The following is a 20,218-nucleotide window of genomic DNA, read 5'->3' as shown; positions in this document are numbered from 1 at the left end:
GGGGGGCAAACGCAAATGGACCTCTTGGGTTGTCAGGTTATACGCTGTGGAGAGCAGGGGTAACCCAGAGAAATTCTCATTTGTTAACAGTACACAAATTCTTGCGCTAACACCTACAGTGCCAAAAGTCTTGATGTAAAAGCTTATGCCCTGATGGTAGGGGGTAACACAAATACTCTCCCTTGATATTGAATATAAATCCGATTCACTGAATCATTTTACCTTCAGGATCCGGGGTCACCAATATTTCCACTTCTGCAGACAGGCTTGTGAAAAAGTCCTTCAGGAAAAACAAGGCATCCTGCAACATAAACACCATAAGAGGGGAATAAAACAGCAGCTACAGACAACAACAGCACAGCGTCCAATCAGAGCCTCCCTTTTAATGACCGGATACAACACAGGAGAGCGAAAGAGAGAATTTGGCTTCTATGGGTAATGCTGACTGTTTAGACAATTTCACCACTGGAAAAAAACCAAAGGCATGAAAACTACAGCAAAAAAAGTGGATCTCTGGCCTAAAGCCCGGATAGAAATAACAAATAGTCAAACTGCTAAAGGAAACTCATGTGTTCTGCACTTGTTGTTGCACTGTGTCCTTGAATCACTCCATGTCACGTAAAGATTACTAACCAAAAGCTGTTCATTAGAAATCAGCTTAAAAAATTTAGGGTGGAATGACACGCAATGCTTTTCCCAGTTTTGGATACAAAGGAGAAGCCTTACAAACCCGGTCAATGCACCGTCACCAGTCCATCAGCGCTTCTCATACCAGCAAGGAGTCCTATACTGAAGGTTTGTATGCAATACATTTCAATCATGATCACTTTTATTTATAAATCATGGCAGTACAGCAGAATATTCCCCAAATATCACATGGAAGGGGTTTCAAGGCTTGGCACCCCCTTTGTCAAGACTGGAATACAATACTCCCTGTTTAGCAAAGGGCCACCAAGGCTTGAAATGTCACCGTGTGATAAATGGAAGATATTATACTGTAGTGTTATGATAAAAGAGCTAGTGATTGAAATGTATAGTATATAGTGTAGGTTCTCTATTTATTGTATCAGCAAAGTGTCCTGCACAAAAGGTGTACTGAAGAGCTTTGAAGTCCCTTCCACATAAACAGCATGAGCAGTTAAAGTATACCTGTTGTCCCTGGGAAGGCTGCAAGCCAACCGTGTGATCTAACAGCATAACTTATATTTTATATTCTTTTTTCTTCATCCTCTTTATTGTGATGATACAGCCCAATATCCTCTAACAGCTCAATGAAAAGGAAAAACAAAAATCGCCAGATGTTCTTCTTTTAATTATTTTACAGACCAGTATTGGTCATCCAGGATTCTGAGTGTTGCCCATCCTTAAACAAATCGTTAAAAGATAAAATTATGTTTCTGACTTTGTAAACATTGCGCCTACACATATCCTGAGTGTATCTACCGTATGTTATGTTTAATAGAACGGCGTCACCGCAGCCCTGCTGCCCTCTGCTGGGCAGACATCACTTACGGCAGGCCAGAATTTACCTGGTCGATGTTGAGGCGAAGTGGCATGAGGGTCACTCGAAGACAACATTCTTGTGGTGAGAGGGCGGATTCTGGGCGAACATGTAAGGCTTTGATTGTCAGCTAAAAATAATAATACAATTTACAAAGTTAACAACAAAACAGCAGAGACACAAGTGAGACATGAGGCTGAGGCTTGTGGTCCAGGCAAATAAAGCATTGTGTTTAATATGAAAGCTTCATTAAAGCCCAAATGAGATTTCAGTTTAAAATGAGCTAAATACATTTTAGATGTATCAAAACAAGAGGTGAACAAACTCGCTGCAGAGTGGGATCCTTGCTTTCTGTCTGGAAGCAGTGGTGTTTCTGCAGAATTTGACATACCTTGAGTCAGAGCTGGTCAGACATACCCTACGGAGTCAGAGCTGGTCAGACATACCCTAGGAATGTCACAGCTAGAGGTCTTCAATCATGATGATCTCACTTTGCTGATTGTAGAGCTTTAGGTCTGACGCAGTAGGGGGCATGTCAGACCTCTCCCCGAGAGACCCCTGCTTCCCCACAGAGAGCAAGGGCTGTGTGCGGCTGCTGGTAGGAGACAGACTTTTGTACTCAGGCTGTGGCTGCTTTAAAAAGGAAACGAAGAATAAGGGCTTGTTCACACCATTTGCGGTGACTGACGTTCTGCAGCAACTGATCAATGCCAATCACCACTAGAGCACATAGAAAACAATTGTTTTGATTGCAAGCTCTAAGGGGCAGGGCCCTCCTTACCATCTTGTCTTGAATTGTATTGTAACTGTAATGTTTTCCTTGTAATGTAAAGTGCTGCGCAAACTGTTGGCGCTATATAAATCCTGTATTATAATAATAATTGTTTTCAATGTGCCCCTCTCACACCACAATGTGGGTGTGTTGTGGTGTGCAAAATGCACACGTTGCATTTTTCAAAGCGTAGTGTGTGGCACCGCAGTGCAGCAAACCACTCTGCAATACCGAGACCTGAACTGAGTGTAAACTTTGTACACCCAAAAAAAAAAACAACAAAAAAATCTCATTTCAGCATGTGGGAGAGTGTGAACGAGCCCAAAGATATACAAGACTTTTTTTGTTTTGATGCACCTAGAATGCATTTAGCGGATTTAAACCAGATGTTTAGTTAGGCTTTAAAGTCCAACTGTAGCCAAAAATTGTAAGTAATAGATAGACTTGGATAGAATAGATAGAATACTGTTCATAGACATAGCTTTGATTCTTTTTTTTTTTTAATTTTCGGGGATTTAAAAAGGTAAGAGTTTCACTTTATAGTGGAAAGCCACTTTAGGTCATCACACTGTGAATCCTCTTGGTATGAGGTGCAGATAAAGTTGCTTTGCACATACACAACCTCGGGACAAGAATGTCTACTGCAGCTGCGGTTGTGTAATAACCGGATAAACAGATAAGTCACTTCCACATATCTGTACACTGTAACAGAAGCTGTGGTTTGGGGGCTATTTTAGATATAGGATTGCTGACACGATAATAATTCATTACTGTACTCAAGGGAATTGGAATCTCTGTCCTTTCTAAAGACCTTCCTGTTAATAGTAACATAAGAACATGAGGGCAGTCATATTTATTAGTCTAACATACAGCTGATGCTTCCTGTTTGGTACCCCATCAATGCATATACTCACCAAGCAATTTATTGCATATACTATACGAATACTGGGTAGGACGCCCCTTTACTCTTTAAACAGCCCCAGTTCTTCGTGTCATAGATTCCACATTCTACAAACACAGTCCCATTTCCATTCTCCCCGTTCTACCACATCCCAAAGCATGAAGATCCAGTGACTAGCCTATCCTCTGTGTGCAGAAATCCAGAATCATCAGACTAGGCTAAATGTTTTCATTCCGTCCAGTTATGGTCAGCCTGTGCCCACTGCAGACTCCGTAATCTGTTCTTAGCTGACAGGGAGGAACCCAATGTGGTCTTCTGCTGTTGTAGCCCATCCGCCTCAAGGTTCATTAACCACTTCTGTGCATGACAGCCAATCAGCTTCTCTCTTCAGTTTGTTCAGTTAAGATTTGAAAAAGAAAGAGAGAAGCTGATTGGCTGTCATGCACAGCTGCTCCATTTTTTGTCTGCTCCAGTTTTGAGACATTTCCCTCATTGTGTTGTTAATTTTTTGATGCTTTTCTGCTCACAACAGTTGTAAAGAGTGGTCACATACCTGTCTGGCCAGTCTCCCCTGACCACTCTCATCTACAAGACGTTTCTGTCCGCAGGCACCGACAATCATGGTACCGTCAAAATCAATGAAAACACAATTGTTTACTATACTGGGGTTTGAGGTGAACAATTACTAAAGCCCCTGGCCTGTATCTGCATTACCCCACTGCCACATGATTGGCGGATTAGGGAACTGCATTAACAGGTGTAATACATAAATTGCTCAGTGAGCGTATGTTTAGTTCAGAACTATAATAAGATACTACGAGAAAGGAACAGCAAATCTCCAGGCAGGCAGGAAGCAAAAGTATTCACCCCTTGACCAATTCTCTCACACTCCTGTAATATAAATCACAAACAGAAATTCAGTTCTCTTTTCATTACAAAGTGATGAAACATTTCTTTTCTGCCCGGCTACATTGCTACATATACTAAAACTTCTGTTTACCTCTATTGATACAAATGCTCAATGTATAGTAGAAGTGCAAATCCTTAAACTTGGGAACCAGAATGCATTTTTGGGGTTCCCAAATTGCCACATTTGCATCCCAAGAAACTAGAGATGTGTGGTTCCATGAGGAAGACAGGGCAACACTTTGAAAGATCCAGGCACCAATGACCTTGAAACCATACACAGTGACTGCGGCATCTTACCATGTTGGCATGCGCTTTCCGTGGCATCTCCTTGCTGCTGTAGAGATGAAGGAATTTATTCATCTGAGACGAGGCCAGACGATCTCTAATCTCTAAATCCTGGACGATGAAAACCTGACGTGATACCAGCTGTTCTGATAGAGCGGCGGCTGTGGCCAGATCAGCCTGAGGGTAAACTTCATGCTGGAATTTCACCTGTGTATGGAGACAACGTATGAATGAAGGTCTGCAGGGCCATTATTGGTGGAAAGATTTTTTTTTGAGAGGGAGAGAGAGAAGGGAACAGAAAGAGAAATGTAACTCTATGAATTAATGTCCAATTCCAAGTTGGACAATGATTCATAAAATTGAACTATAAAAGCTGTGCTAGCCGAATTCAAAAGACTAGTGACTATTATTTCCTATGGGCTCCCTGCATCTGACTCACCATGTCTAGTTCCGAAAAGAGTGTTTAAATGGAGGCAGCCATCTTGGTAGAAAAGGGCTTTTCTTCCTCATTTCAGAGCTCTCGCACGCACACACACACACACACACACACACACTTCCCTGATGACGGCTGATCTGAAGACTTGTGGGAGATTATTCAACAAGCAGCAGGAGAAGTGGGGAACGTACAGCTGCAGAGATTAAAGCAGAAGCAAGGAGATCCTTGCACTGGTCCTCCAGCTTCCTCTCCAGGAAGGAGAATGGAATGGACATCACCAAATCTCAGGAGACCAGCAGTCAGAAGCGGAAGTACCTTAGGTCTCACACACCAGATATTTCAGCATAAATTCAAGGCAAAATATACGTTTTCAGGCTAATGCTGGGGTACAGTTATCATCTCAAGATGTTCCCTATAACACAGCAAAAAAACGTGAGTTCATGTCAATGACGGAAGATCACCAACAGGGTTATTCACAAAAGGGTGAAGAGTTTGGAGAAGGCCGGAGAAGTGAACAATCTAGGACAAAATAGCTGAACTGGAAAGTGAGCTGAATTGGATAATTGTTCCAAATCCGCTATGTTGTCCTAGATTGTTCACTTCTCCGGCCTTCTCCAAACTCTTCACCCTTTTGTGGATAACCTTGCAAATGTTGCTTCAAAAAAAAAAAAAAAATGATGAGGTAATTATTAGTATTTCAGTTCCTAGAGTTTTCTTAAGTTAAAGGCTCGGCATAGGGAAAGAGACATTAGGAGGCTTAGAAACCCCATACCTTAAGCTTTCTATCCATATTGTCTCTAAACTATGTTCTGTAAATGTGCCGTCCTGTCTACACAGCTGTCCATTGGGGCATAAAGCAATGATTTGCATCTTTCCTTTAATACGGCATTCATTTTTTGGGATTTGTGAGGTAATGGATGTGATGTCATGTATATAGCTTGTGTTTTAAGAACACTGTTTGGTGCATCACAGTAGTTGATTAGAGAAATTTGCATCAAAAAAGATCCTCAATCATTTCCTAAATTTTAATTTACTAATTTCCATCTAACCTTTTAAGTTAATATTATTATTATTATTGTTAAGTTAATAGTGCAGTATTATCTCTGAGGTGGTGTATGTGTGTGGTCATTCACAAGTATTCTCTACCTGTGTATAGAACTATCAGTTCAGTGTCAAGCTGTAACCCCACTATGGAGGCAGAACTGTCCTCAACCTGATCTCAAGGATGATAAACACTGTGAGCGGGCTGCTGGAGGAGGTAAAGCTGTCAGTTTACAAAGTCTTTGCACATGTATTTGGCAGCACTTTTGGTACGCTGGCATTCTAACAGTGTCTGAAAAAGAAAAGTTTGCCTTAGGAGTCTCAGTTGGTGAGGGTGCTCTCCGCAAAGCTTACAGCAATCCCGGCCAATAAGAACGATGGTGCTTGTAGTAACGATGTGACCAAACATTACATCTTTCTGACTTGAAGAAGGGACCCTGCGCTGCCCCGAAACGTCGGCTTTGTTGATTGTCGTGACACAATTGTCCATAAAAAGGGACATACCTATTTAAATTATCTGAGTGCTGGCGACCTGTCGTTTTTATCTTGCCTTGGGAGTCTATCGACAGCACAGGAAACTGTAATATAGTTTAACCTAAAAAAAGATGTAATGGCTGAATGTTGCTGATCCGTACTATACACCTACTAAAACTAGAAGGTCTGCATAATGCATGTAGAGAGATATAAAATGCTATGGTAGAGTCACTTTAACATAATATACACATAGGAGAGGACACAAAGACTACTTATGAAAACCCACTTTACCTTGGTTAACTGGATTTCCATTAGCAAGTCCTGGTTTCGTCCACGGCCCCCTCGGATTATGCTGTTGGCTCGTCTGGTGGGGGTACTTGACGGGGAGCTGTGAGGACTCCTTGAAGAAAGAAAAAAGCAATTTAGGACAATTCTAGACAAGCCTAAAATCAAGATCAGTGAAATGAATCATTTGCTATCCAGCAGATTTCCAACATTAGAAGCATCACTCCATTTACCATAAAGAGCAAGTTCACCTTGGTTTTTAACTGGCCCATTCAGACAAGGTGGCCCAGTAGTCTTAAATGCACTGAAGGGTTTGTTCAAATATAGGTAGATGCAGATGCCATACCAATAGGCCCTTTCTGTCCCCGTGCAGTCTGGCCCAAATACTAGATTGTTGACATTTTTATGTCCTGTGTTAATTGCAGGACACAACTGCTGACACTTGCCCCTAGCTAGCAATGCTGAGCTGGGGTAGATAGAGAGTGTGCACTGCACATGCATGGCCTTTCACACAGGAAGCGTGTTCACTCCAGCGATGCTTCTTCCTCTTACACACCAGCCCTGCTGTACTGGGACTGCAGAAGGTTGATACAAGATCAAATCCAGGGACTTACACTGCTGTATTTAAAATACATATTTAATGATTAATGATCACAGAAAAAACATCTAATGATCACAGACCTGCATTAATTTGTGTCTTTTATATCTGCATGGAGCTCTGCTTTAACACCCAGTAACTGCAGCTGAAGGGTGCTTTTAAATGTTTCAAGAAAGCTGACTGAAAGCTTTGCATATGCCTTGTAAGTGCTTGCTGTACACACGGCTCTTCAGACTACCACGTAGAAGCTGAAGCCCTTGTGAACTACGGCTTACACTTCTCAAACAATTCTTTTACATTTCTATAGATTAGCTTTATTGTAAGCGAAATGCAGACAAAATATGAATGCCTGTACATAGAATACTCACATATAATGCTTAGCCGGTGATGTAGAAGGATGAGTACTTCCAAAATCTTTTCCACCGTACAGGTGCCAGACCAGCGAGACCTCTTTAACCACATACCGGATTACAGGAACTGGGAAATGTACCGGAGCCTTACTGGTGTCCGTCTTCCCATCCGGGGAACTAAAGTAATTCTCTTTAATTATGATCAAATCTTCAACCAGTTTTCTCACACTTGGCTCCTCATCCTTATTCTTAAAAGGTTGGACACACCCCCCAAAAAAAACAAAAACACATAGGTAAGGGCCTAGTCAGACCATCAATTTTACAGAAGCAATTCACTAGAGAATTAACAATTTAAACTAACGCTACAGCATTGGGACGGTGCGCTCTCCTACAAATCGCTTTTCTTCAGGCGTTTGTAGCTAAGCCATAGGAGGTGAGTGAAGAGCGATTGATTCTCGCTGACCTGAAGCTCTGCTCAAATGGAATCGTTGAGCGACTGAGCTCGAAATCACTGTAAAATGAGCGAGTTAGAGACTCCATAAAAAAATAGCTCTGATTTCCTGTGACTGAATCATATCTCTGACATGGTCCTAAGAGAATTATTACCATCCATAATTATTCTGATCTCCAGTATTTAAAGTAGATGTAAACCCTATGAGATACACACACCCACATATATATATGCACATTATCCATACATTTATTGTTTAGTTAACTAAGGCATACAGACACTGCTAAATCTGGCATGAGTATCTATATGCATCAATGTCCTCTGGTCAAGATAGGCTTAGGTAGTCTTTTCAATTAACTTCAGATAAACATATTCAAAGTTAAATCCACATTAAAGTGACACTAAACTCCGGAGTTATATCTTAAAAATGCATTCCAGCACCTTAACAACAATGTATCTTATTTGTGTATCACTCGGCTGTAGATCCTCAAATCATCTCTGAATTGGTGCTGACACTGTCCTTCCTTCTGGAGGGGGGCTACTTTTGTTCCCCATGGTCCCTGTGTGTGGTGTAAAGTAGTCACCGCTCCAAGCTCGCTCCCGGGATGGACTACAATCTCATGTTTATTTAGCTAATTTGTATTGAGGTTATAGTCCATCACAGGAGCAAGCTTGCAGTGGTGACTTTACAACACACACCGGGACCATGGGGAAGAAAAGTAGCCCCCCTCCAGAAGGAAGGACAGTGTCGGCATCAATTCAGAGATGATTTGAGGATCTACAGCCGAGTGATACACAAATAAGATACAAAATTTTGTTAATAGGGTTCTTGAATGCATTTGTAAGATTTAACTCCTGAGTTTAGTGTCACTTTAAGCTTCAAGTGTATCAAAACCAACAATATTGTGCTTGCAAGTATGATGTGCATATTTGCACAATGTGGCAAACCTTTCTCTGAGTTCCCGTTTCAGCCATGACATTTTTGTTCATAGTTAAGGTACTTGAATGCATTTTCAAGATTTAACTCCCGAGTCTAGAGTCACTTTAATGTGTGTTAAAAGTAATAAAACCTTGTTTCAATGTATTATGTGTAGTTACTTATGTACATTGAGCATTGGAGCTCTGCTCTACCCTTGATGTACAATGGTTGTGCTTTAATACTTTTTGTGGCAATATGGAAGCTTACCATAGCAGGCGTTTTTGGAGCATACAAAATACAGAAGTCATCACTGTCAAGTGGACCATCAAGAATGGCTTCGCTCATAAGATGGGGAGCAGCCATCATGAATGTTGGACTGGGCTCTTCCGACACGGTACCGCTTTCATCAGGAAAAAGGAAAAGGTCAGAGCACGGGGGATCCTGAGATTCAAATTTGCCATCTGAAATTCCTAAGCAAACATTTAAAAAAAACTGGTTAGTGCGCCCTTCAAGTCAATGTTTTTGTCAACACTTCAGCAGTGCTATGTGTAATGACAATGTAATGTATAAGGACTAGGTGAAAGTGCAATAACCCCATAACATCTGATCACATTTGTGTTTATTGTACTCAGATCAAAAAACGTTGGAATGCTGATTGGCTGCCTATGGTTACTATATTTTGCACTACACTGTAAAAGACACAGTACTCTGTGCTTCAAATTAATTCCTAAGTGTCTAAGGGCCGGTTCAGGGCCCAGTCACACCATCAAGGGTGCGTTCCAGGGCGTTCGGCCCCTGGAACGCAACCAGGCCGGCTCACTTTGTTTTGGGGTGGGAGGGGGCGTGTCGGTGTCGGTGCATTGAACTCAATGGCACTGTAGCCACGCAGGGCACATTAGTGCCTGTGTTCCGGTCCAGTGGGATCTGCAAAAAATGCTGCAAGCACTATTTTTGCAGATCGCACTGGACCAGAACGCAGGCACTAATGTGCCTGCGTTCTGGGTGCGGGTGATCGCAATGCGGGAGGGGGGGTGGCTGTGGTGCCATTAACTTCAATGCACTGCCATGCCCACTCCTGAACGCAGGGAGCCTGCCGGCTTGCGTTCCAGAGGCCGAATGCACTGGAACGCGGAGTTTGTGGTGTGAACCGTCCCCTAGCAGCAACCTGCCTATCTGGAAGCAGAGCCAACTGTGCCTGCCCCCGTCCGTTCCGCCAATCAGCGCTGGAGGATCGGAGAGGGGGGGGAATCCCTGTGGGGACCGGTGACCGACAATCAAGGCTCTCTGCAGGGAGATGATCGGGAAGTGAGCGAGCGACGGTATGTGTTCGCTTACTTCCCGATCAATAGAGCTGACCTGTGACAGTTTCAATGTCACACAGCAGCTCTTACTATGAGGATGAGTGTAAATCACTCACCTCATAGTTCTCCTTTAAACTCATAAACTATTTTTTCTGAGACTACAGGTGCACTGCAAACATAAATAAGAATATATAAAATGTAGTCGATGTAAAAGCATGTACCATTTAGCTGGGGTTTTACTGGTGCTGCATCTTCACTGACGTCCATATCCTCCATGGCATCGATCATTAGATCTCGGAGTATTTGCTGCTCTGCCTCAGCTAGCAGAGGGCACCGAGAGCTGGATGCTGCACGGAGGTCATTCTGTAACACAGGAACTGCATCGTGAAAAGGAAATACGTTGCTGTTTTAAGACTGAGACTAGTCTTAAGGCAGTTGTGAGGAGGGAAAAAATGAACAGCTCTCTAAATTTTATTGGTTTTATCTGCCAGGTGTTAGAGATCCTTTAAAAGATCACTTTATTCAAAACATGATTTCAGTTATCATTGAGCTTGCTAAGCCAATGAGTCTTATCTGTAAAAAAATAAAATCAAAGCAACTGGACTTGCTGTATTTTTCTTGAAGATGTTTCACTGGTCATCCGACCAGCTTTTTCAATTCAGAATGACTTGTACAAAAATTAACTGGGAATAAATATTGTGAATGTTGCTTCAATCCAAGTAATCTGTTAATCGCAACCAGCATGGGGTCAGAGACCTCATGGAGGTAATGTGTTGATCGCATTTGCATAATTGGAGCTAGCAGGCGTTATTAACCTGCGCAGAGAGAGGTGTTAAAACAAAATTGTATGTGGCAAGGCTCTGACCCCATGCTGGTTGCGATTAACAGATTATGTTGATTGGAGCAACATTCACCATATTTATTCTCATATAATTTTTGTACAAGTCATTCTGAATTGAGAAAGCTGGTTGGATGTCCAGTGAAATGTCCTCAAGAAAAATACATCAAGTCCAGTTGCCTTGACTTATTTTTTACAGATATACCATGACCTGGATGAATGAGAACCTTCACAGACCAATGACGCCTATTCCTCCTGCTGCAACTAACAATTTCAGTATTTGCAATATTTTAAAACATTCACAAATTCATCATGTCAGAGTGAAATGGGTCATTTATATGTGAATATTTAACATTCACAAATTAAATTATTAAATAGAAGTCAAACAGTGGAGGATTTCAGTCCCTTGAGTTCATAATCCTCGATGGGTTGTCGGTGCAGAATCAGGATACCATCATAATATTGTCTCTCCAAAACAGGCACTTCCCAAAAAAACCCTGCACAACCTAGGTTGTATAAGGTATAGATAATATTGTCCACCTCCCCTGCTTACCTTTTTGGCTTTGTTGTGGGGTCCGGGTGAGGTCTGTGTTCGGGGAGGCGGATTCAGATCCCCGTAGTTGGCGATGTACTGAATGAGGTTCATTAATGCAGCACAGGAGTCCGAGCATGTTCTGATATGGATCACGTCGCTAGAACAATACATCTCAAAGCGTGGCTTGGACTGAGCGCAAGAAAACAGTTTGATATTTGTTGCGTTAGTGAATACATACAAAACTATTTCTCACCTAAAACAGCTCAGGTCCTAAAATCCTTTGTACTGAATATATAATTGGGGACATTTATAGTGCAACGTGTTTAAAGACCATGCAGAATAGGAGCAGTGACTGTTGAATGAAGGCAAATTTGCAACTAGCTCAAATCTTATTTCAACGGTAGGCAAATTTGGCACGCCAGCTGTGGTGCAACTACAAATCCCATGATGCCTCTGCAAGAACAGTAATGCCTCATGGTTTGTAGTTCCACAACAGCTGGAGTTAAAGGAGAACTATGGGGTCAAGGCTTTTCCCCATAGTTCTCCTTAGGGTAACGGGAGGACACAAACTAGCGTCCTCCCGTCACCCTAAGCTCAGTATATAGAGAGCTACAGCTCGCAGTATACTGAGACGCCGGAGCGGATCCCGACATCGATGTCGAGATCCGTCCAGCTGCTTGAGTGACAGCTGGCTCTGCCTATCTAGAGGCAGAGCAAGCTGTACCCGCCCCCTCCCCTGTCCGTTCCGCCAGTCAGCGCTGGCAGATCAGAGCGGGGAGGGGGGAATCCAGCCCCTCCCCTGTCACGGCAGAGAGCCGTGACAGGATCGAGAGGTGAGCGAACGCCGGTATGTGTTCGCTCACCTCCCGATCTACTGAACCGACCTGTGACAGTCTCATTGTAACAGGTCGGCTAGAACTATGAGGTGAGTGAAAAGCACTCACCTCATAGGTCTCCTTTAACTACCTTTGTATTATTTGGTAAATTCTACCCTCTAGGGGTCAGAAGTAGCACTGCACCAACTCTACATACACTTCAGAACAGGCTGGAGGTTGGAATGTCAAACTATTATTTATTTATATAGCATTGACAATTTGCACATTCACATCAGTCCCTGCCATCAAGGAGCATACAATCCAAGGTCTCGAGCACAACACACCAGTGCCAATTAACTTTCCAGCATGTCTTAGGAGTGTGGGAGGAAACCAGAATACGCGGCGGAAATGCGCGCATGCACAGGGAGAACATGCAAACTCCTTGCAGATAGTATCCTGACCAGGATTTGCACCAGGGACCCCCAGTGCTGACAAGTGTATTTCACTCTCCACATAATTCTCCTATAAGAACAGCCTAATGATTTTCAACGTACATCCTGTTGTGCCCCTGGGGGACAGAAAATGCAGATTAATCTTCCCGATGGAGACTCAGAAAGCAATAAACCAAGACAGAGGTTTCCAACCATTTCTAACCACATGCAGAACATTAAAAAAAGGTCAGGTTGGAGTTCCACAGAAAGTTAAGCCAGGGAAAAATATTGCATTGGATGTAGGTGCCCCATGGTTCAAGTGAAAAATCTGCTAGTGTATGGCCCTAATCCGTTCACAGCTAGGCGTATTGACACTCAAACGCTCAAGACAAGGGATTTCCTTCGCTAGTCTTGAGTGCGACAAAACGCTCAAGACATGGCATCCCATTCATAACTATGGCCCCTGTTCATACCTGACCGCATTTGGTCGCACAACGTTTCCCATTGAAGTCTATGGGACCAAAAAGCACTGTGATCTGCAAACAAAGTAGCTCATATACTTTTTCCAGTGGGAGGCGTTTTTCTGCTTGCGACAAAATACTAGAACGATATTCTTCAAGCCGGAACACAGGCACTACATGTAAGTGTTTACACAAAGATTTTTTTGCTACGATTTGCCAAGTTAGCTAGTGCTCCATTGTCCTTGCGCCCTTTGTGTTTCTTTGTTGTATTAAAAAGTTGCAGAATTGCTGCAGACACCAAGGCACAAAAGTCACAAATTCAGAATAGAATATTTCAAATATGTTAATAAATAATTTAGTGATCAATGTATTTACTGCTCTTACCCCGGTTTAAATTGACAGACACCACATTGCACTTGTCTGATAAATGCAGCGCAGCTTCATCCAAGATAATCCTGCACAACAAGAACACAGTGTTACATATTAAAACATATAGACCGGTGTCAGACTTCTGGAATACTACTAGCTGTAAAGTGGAGATTTTGCAAAGTGATTACCGTAAACTGGATGAAGATTTGTCCAGTGCTACGCTGCAGGAAATGCTGAAAGTCTCCACAGTCAGCAGGGCTCTAATTGGCAGGTAGAGAGGTCTGTGGAAGAAGACATTGTTCAGTTTCATGTGCAGGAAAACTGATTTATGTATAAAGATATTATAACAAATAGCAGAATACAAGGCTGTGGTGAGATGGTGCATAAGTAGCACCAGACAAAAAGTTTTCTTTAGCTCTTGGCGCTAATGGCTGCCAGCTGGACAATCCACTTGCTGTTGCTCACTCAAAGTTTTCAACAGTTTATCACGGTTTTTTTACACAGACTTGAGGGGCTGCTCATCCAAGCCTGATGAAAACGTTTGTTTGTGAGTACTTTTATCCCTTGTTTTATTTATTGTAATAAACGATTTTACACACGGAGGTGGCGCTCTGTTCCCTTTTGTTTTCTACATAAGTAGCACCATGCAGATCATCTCTCAGTAATTCAATACGCCTATGTGAAAATCAATATTGGAGATAAATGGACTCTGGAAGTGCAGTAAACAGAATGCAAATTTACCCGATTGTGTTCTATAGAACCACCCTCCAATAGACTTGTTAGTAAGACTCTTACATCCTTCCTTACTGCCAGCAAAAATCGGGTTTCTGCTATAAACTTTAAAGTGAACATCTGTCCAGAATATAGATACTGAAAAATTGACATACTCCTAACAAGCCGTAAATTAACTCTACAAAGAGCCCTCGCTGACCTCTGTAGAGGCAGCCACTTTGGTAAAATTCATCCTCAAAGTTCACAGCAGAACCACTGAAGTCATTGTCTCAGCAGCTCTCATCAAACTGCCACCCCTTCAAGAGAGTTGCTAATCTGTTCTAACATTACAGATAAGAAGGCTGCTAAATTACTGCATGAAGGGGAAACGGAGCTGATAAATCACCACAGGGAGGAGGAGCCAAGCTGCCAAGTCACTGCTGAAAGGGGGAAGCATTCCCTGCTGGACAACACTAACAAAAAGGCATTATTATACAAGACAATGCAAAAAAAACACATATTGCTACCTGTAATCAAGAGCACAACTCCAGAGGTGAACATGAAAAGTGGTTATGGAGGCTGGTGGGTTGTAGCCTAGAACTGGCTCATCGGTAATATTCAGAAATTGTAATATCTATATTAAAAAGAAACAGGAGGTTAGAATAGTTCTGCTACTTAGATGAAACATACACAACTAAAAAGTGTGCCTCTGCGTAAAACATGCATGTGATAAAACTCACCTGGCATGTTGCTTTGCATACCTTAGCTAAATAGATATCAGCGTCTTGCAGTCCTAAAATCATTATTTTAATTTAAAGACATAAATGATATCACTGGGTCTAAAAGAGGGCATGCAATGAACATGGAAAAGTTTTATTTAAAGGAGAACTATGGGGTCAGGGGTTTTCCCCATAGTTCTCCTTAGGGTAACGGGAGGACACAAACTAGCGTCCTCCCATCACCCTAAGCTCAGTATACCGCGAGCTACAGTTCGCGGTATACTGAGACACCGCAGAGCAGATGTGTTTTTCTACTACGGCCGGCCCGGAGGCAGTTAAAGAAGAACTCCAGGCAATTGAAAAAATAACCCTTACAGTGGGGCTACCCCTGCAGTGTAAGGGTTAACTGCTCGTTTTGATCTAGAGGCCAGAACAAAGAAGATAAAATGTAATTAGCTATATAAGCCAACTAGGTATATAAGCCAACTATGTTACCATGCGGGATATAGTTTGTCCCCTCCACCCCTCTACAGCCAATTCTGCGGAGATGTTTTGGCCATGTCGGCCTTTGTTGATATGACTAATCAATTGTGTACTTCTGTTACAAGTAGGGATGCACCGATACCACTTTTTTAATACTGGAGTACGAGTAACGATACTTTTGATCAAGTACTCGCAGATACCAATTGCCGATACTTTTTCTTAAAGGCACAGGTCCATTTGTTTCTAAAGCAATACAAACTAATCCTTTAAGGTCACTTTCTTAATATTATGATTCATGAGATGACGAGGGAGCATGACGCTGGCTTCCCGGCCAATCAGAATGCCGGACGCTGCGTCATTAAACGGCGCCCGGCTTCGCTAGCTTCCTGACCAATCGGGAAGCCGGGCAGCGCATCATTGCACGCTACCCGGCTTCCTGATTGGCTGGGAAGTCGGCTCCATGCTCCCTCATCACAAGTGACGAGAGAGCATGGAGCCGTTTCCTGGCCAATCAGGAAACCGGGCAGCGTGTAATGATGCGCTGCCCGGCTTCCTGATACAGGAAGTACTCGTGCTAGGAATCGGAGCATTTGGGCAAGTACGAGTACTCACTCAAATACTCGGTATCGGCACCGATACAGATACTAGTATCGGTATCGGTGCATCCCTAGTTACAAGAATCCATTTCATTACAGTATTTGTACCTATTCTTCCTCACTTTAAAAAGACAGTTCTTCTCTGTACTATGAAACTCAATAAAAAATATTGAATGACAAAAAACAAATTAGCACATTGATGGTGAAAGGGGGTCTAAGAAAGGCAAAAGATAAGTAGATTAAATGTCAGCTTTAAAGCCGATTCTAAAACGTGGTAACAGAGTCTCTTGAAGCATAAAGATAAAAGTAACAGCAAGGATTTCCCCCAGGTTTTAGAAAAGTGAAAAAAATGGACACCTACCTGCTCATGCCAGGTCAGTTCAGAAGGAAGCACACGGTGCTGTAGTGTTGCCCCTCTTAATCCCACAGCAACAAGGAATTCCTAAATCATACAGTAGAAAACAATTAAGACAAAAAAAGAATTAAAAAAATGCTACAGTGCCAATTTGATGGACAATAAAACCTTTTTCAAATTGTTGAAAAAGCCGTTACCCGTGAGAAAGCCCATTTATATCTGAGAAAAGACCGTTAGTATCGGGAATCTTATTTGAGGTCTGTCAAGGAAAATTGTATTGGACAAGGTCAGAGTGTGCCGGATATTCTTTTCCCTCATACTGGAGTTGCAGGTGGAGTGGTGTTGTGAACCATAAGGCCAATATCTAATCCTGGAGCAAGGCGTCAGTCTTTTAGTTCAATAAAGAAGAAATAAAATAAGGGTTTTTAAAGCTAACCCTTGCAGTGGGGGCTTTCTTCTGCAAGTATTTCTTTTGTATGCCGACCCCTAAAGGAAAATGAGCCGTTAACCCTTGCAGTGCAGGGGTAGCTCCACTGCTAGGGTTAGCTTTTAAAAATCCTGGGAGTTCTTCAAAGAGTTCAGCTCCAATGTGGCAGCCAGGAGCTACAATTCAGGAACTCTGCACTTGTGTTTCCATGAACAAAACATAGTACAAAACATAGTACAAAACATAGTACAAAACATGAACAAAGCATAGCCCAGTATACCGAAAATTTTCATCAGGACAGAAACATGAAACTTGTCAGAACACGGATATGAAAGCAGCCACTGCTGACTTGAAGGGGGAAGCACTGGAACTGACTTATCCATGCTTACTTCATTATCTTGTCAGTCACTGACCTGGAACCAATACGTAGGTCTGGAGACCGAACTTTACTTTGCCAGTTTAGTGGCTCATTAGCTAGCAAAGCAAGGACAGGCATCCCCAAAGCCTGTTTTTTAAAATTGAGTTAGCCATGGCAACTCCCTTATTTCTGTCCTGGTAGGAATGCACTGATACCGGTTTTTCTGTATTGAGTACGAGTACAAATATTATTTTTTTGGTACTTGCCGATAAGGAATACCGATACCAGAAGTCCCATTAAGGAAGCCAGGCAGCGTGTAAAGACTTGCCACCCGGCTTCCCGATTAGCAGAGAAGTCATCTCCATGTTCCCTCATCACCAGGTGACGAGGAAGCATGGAGCCGGCTTCTTGGCCAATCAGGAACAGGGGGTGGGTAATGACTCTCCGCCTGGCTTCCTGAATGGCCAGCTGCTCGACCAATCAGGACGCAAGGCAGCGAGTGATTACACGTGCATGGAGCTGGCTTCCCGGCCAATCAGGAAGCCGGGCAGCATGTAATGACTCGCCTTCCCGGGTTCCAGATACCGGAAGTTCGGGTAACAGGCTAGGCATTGGAGCATTTGGGTGCGAGTACTAGTAGAATACTAGTATCAGTATCGGTGCATCCCTACTGACAGGTTCTCTTCCGAACTGGTTTACAAGCCCTAGTGCTTCCAAACTGGATTACAAGCCCCAGTGCTTATTTGAGCCCTAAAGAAGTTACAGGACTGAGTTTGCTGCTGTGGACATGTCATTTTTCCTTTCTGAGTTTGAGCATAAGAGCCCTCATAGACTGCTTAAATTTCATCCGAGTCCTGCTGAATTGCCCAACATTCGAGCCATGAGCACCACTTGGCTCAACAAAAGTCAATTTAAAAACCAACTGAGCCAGATGGAAAATTATCAGCCAAATAGCAACTGCATCCTCTCAGTTGCTAGTCAGTATTTGGTGGAATTGTGGTGAGGCAGTCGCCGGTGCTTGAATACAATAGCTGGCAGTGGAGATTCCTCCATCCCTGTTAGCATGAATGGTGGAATCAACTGAATTTCTCTTGTGCAGCCTGTGGGCTGAACAGAAATAAATCGAGCCGTGTATGGCGGCCTCAAGCAATTGCCTTCATTGTTATATTAAGTATCAGTAATCAGGGGCGTCCCGAGGCTGGGTGACACCCAGAGCGGTAACCGAGTGTCACCCCGCCAAGACGTCACTGTGCATGCGCGTGACGTCATCGCGCACACGCGGCAGTATTCTGATACCTGCCAGCGGCCATCTTGGTGATGGACGCCGGCATAGAGAGGAGGGGACAGTCACCCGGCGGGATAAGATACCCAGCCAGGTCCCCTCCTCTCTCCTGATACTGACCATGACCGAGTGCCCGACTTTTCAGAGGGTGGTGACACCAAAATGACTGAGTCATTTTGGTGTCACCCCTCCAATGGTGGCACCCGGGTGCGGGCCGCACCCCCCTTGTGACGCCACGGTCAGTAATACAATTACCTTTGTATTGTTTTCAGATTTATCAGACTGGATTTTTACAGCCATGGTTAGCATGCTGAGACTGTCCACTCCCACACCATTGCTGGCTACACGGTGACTGGCTCCATCCTCTCCGGAAGGATAGATGGTGGGCTCCAACCAATGAGGTCGAGGAAGGCTGGGGAGTCTGGGATCAACAGGAACAACGGCATTGTCCAATATACCTGCAGAGAAACAAACGGGGCAATGGCCTTTATAAAATAATGCAGAAAGTTATGGGCAATACCCAGAGCAGACAACTGGAAAGCATCTGTCTGTTCTGATTGGTCTAACTGTAGGGAGATGAAATATGGCTGATATGGCTCATTGGTTTTTTTTCCCATTACAGTGGGCCTATGTTCTAAATGTGGTCCTTGAAAACCCCTCTGAATAAAGGCTATTGAAATACAGGGGGATAAATATGTACTCCGCACCTTAATCTGCAAATCCATTTGCCTGTCACATGATGAAGTGTAGCAGCATTAGTCACAGCTAAAGGGGCTTTGAAGGTTTCTAGTTCTAAGAGGAACTATTTCTAGCCAGATCAGTTAATTGTTTAAAAAAAAAAAAAAAGGAAGATATATTCCTAAAGGCACAGAATATAACCGGAGAATAACATTTATAAATAATATCATCTATCATAGAGGCAGGGAATATAAGCTTGCCTGGGGGGATGAAGAGGGAATTTCTTTTCTCTACTGGAGCAAATTGGACCACACATTTATGTTCTCTGAATCCACTGGGTGGGTATAGGGTTTGGTACAAGGAGGGTTTCAAATTATTTATTTGCTACTGTTTGAATTTGATGGGCCTTCACCTAATGACTGCATTTTTGCAAACGATTACATAATATGTAACGATATAACTATCTTATTGGATGCCATGGGTTACAGCATTTCACCCTTTGCCCATCAGACTATTTGCCTGTTCATCTGCTGACTTAGAAGTCGCACTGTTAAAAATATATCAAGGCACAAATGTTACTTTAAGGGACATTAGAAATGGCAATTATTACCACCTTGTGTTTACCGAGTACAAAAAAAAAGAAAATATATACAAAAATCAAATATGAAAAGGGATAAAAAATAACAGAAAAAGGTTTCCTATGAGGAAAGGGAGGACATGCGTACCCTGATGACAAAGATTTAGAGTGCCAGTGTGCAGGCATAAGTAGTGTTTGTCCTCAAATCCTTCATATTTGGTCACAGTAAAGAGGGATCCAGTATTAAATTCCAGCCAGAACTCCCCGTGTTTATCTTCCATTATCTGCCCATCAGGATGCTGCATGTAAACAAAGTTATGAGATTTTAATTTATGAAACATATACTATGTTATATACTCT

At 42.8% G+C, this 20,218-nt stretch overlaps 1 protein-coding gene across 1 annotated transcript in view; it reads right to left on the bottom strand.

Moving 5' to 3' along the window:
• The window catches only part of ATG2B (autophagy related 2B), a 55,925-nt gene that overhangs the window by 9,085 nt on the left and 26,622 nt on the right, over positions 1-20,218 (bottom strand). The window contains exons 21-35 of the mRNA XM_018558360.1: positions 20,007-20,157; positions 18,859-19,061; positions 16,543-16,623; positions 14,911-15,017; positions 13,861-13,953; positions 13,688-13,758; positions 13,316-13,353; positions 11,602-11,785; positions 10,445-10,570; positions 9,190-9,392; positions 7,571-7,800; positions 6,611-6,719; positions 4,381-4,575; positions 1,530-1,631; positions 223-301 (exon numbers count right to left, since the gene is read on the bottom strand). Of these exons, the coding sequence (XP_018413862.1) occupies positions 223-301; positions 1,530-1,631; positions 4,381-4,575; positions 6,611-6,719; positions 7,571-7,800; positions 9,190-9,392; positions 10,445-10,570; positions 11,602-11,785; positions 13,316-13,353; positions 13,688-13,758; positions 13,861-13,953; positions 14,911-15,017; positions 16,543-16,623; positions 18,859-19,061; positions 20,007-20,157 (1,972 nt within the window). The remainder of the gene's footprint in view (positions 1-222; positions 302-1,529; positions 1,632-4,380; positions 4,576-6,610; positions 6,720-7,570; positions 7,801-9,189; positions 9,393-10,444; positions 10,571-11,601; positions 11,786-13,315; positions 13,354-13,687; positions 13,759-13,860; positions 13,954-14,910; positions 15,018-16,542; positions 16,624-18,858; positions 19,062-20,006; positions 20,158-20,218) is intronic.

This window comes from Nanorana parkeri, unplaced genomic scaffold (assembly GCF_000935625.1).
Source record: "Nanorana parkeri isolate BGI_ZX_2015 unplaced genomic scaffold, ASM93562v1 scaffold335, whole genome shotgun sequence".
In the NCBI taxonomy this organism is placed as follows: Eukaryota; Metazoa; Chordata; class Amphibia; order Anura; family Dicroglossidae; genus Nanorana; species Nanorana parkeri.
The sequence above is the reverse complement of the archived record's forward strand: the minus strand, read 5'-3'. Positions and strand labels throughout refer to the sequence as shown.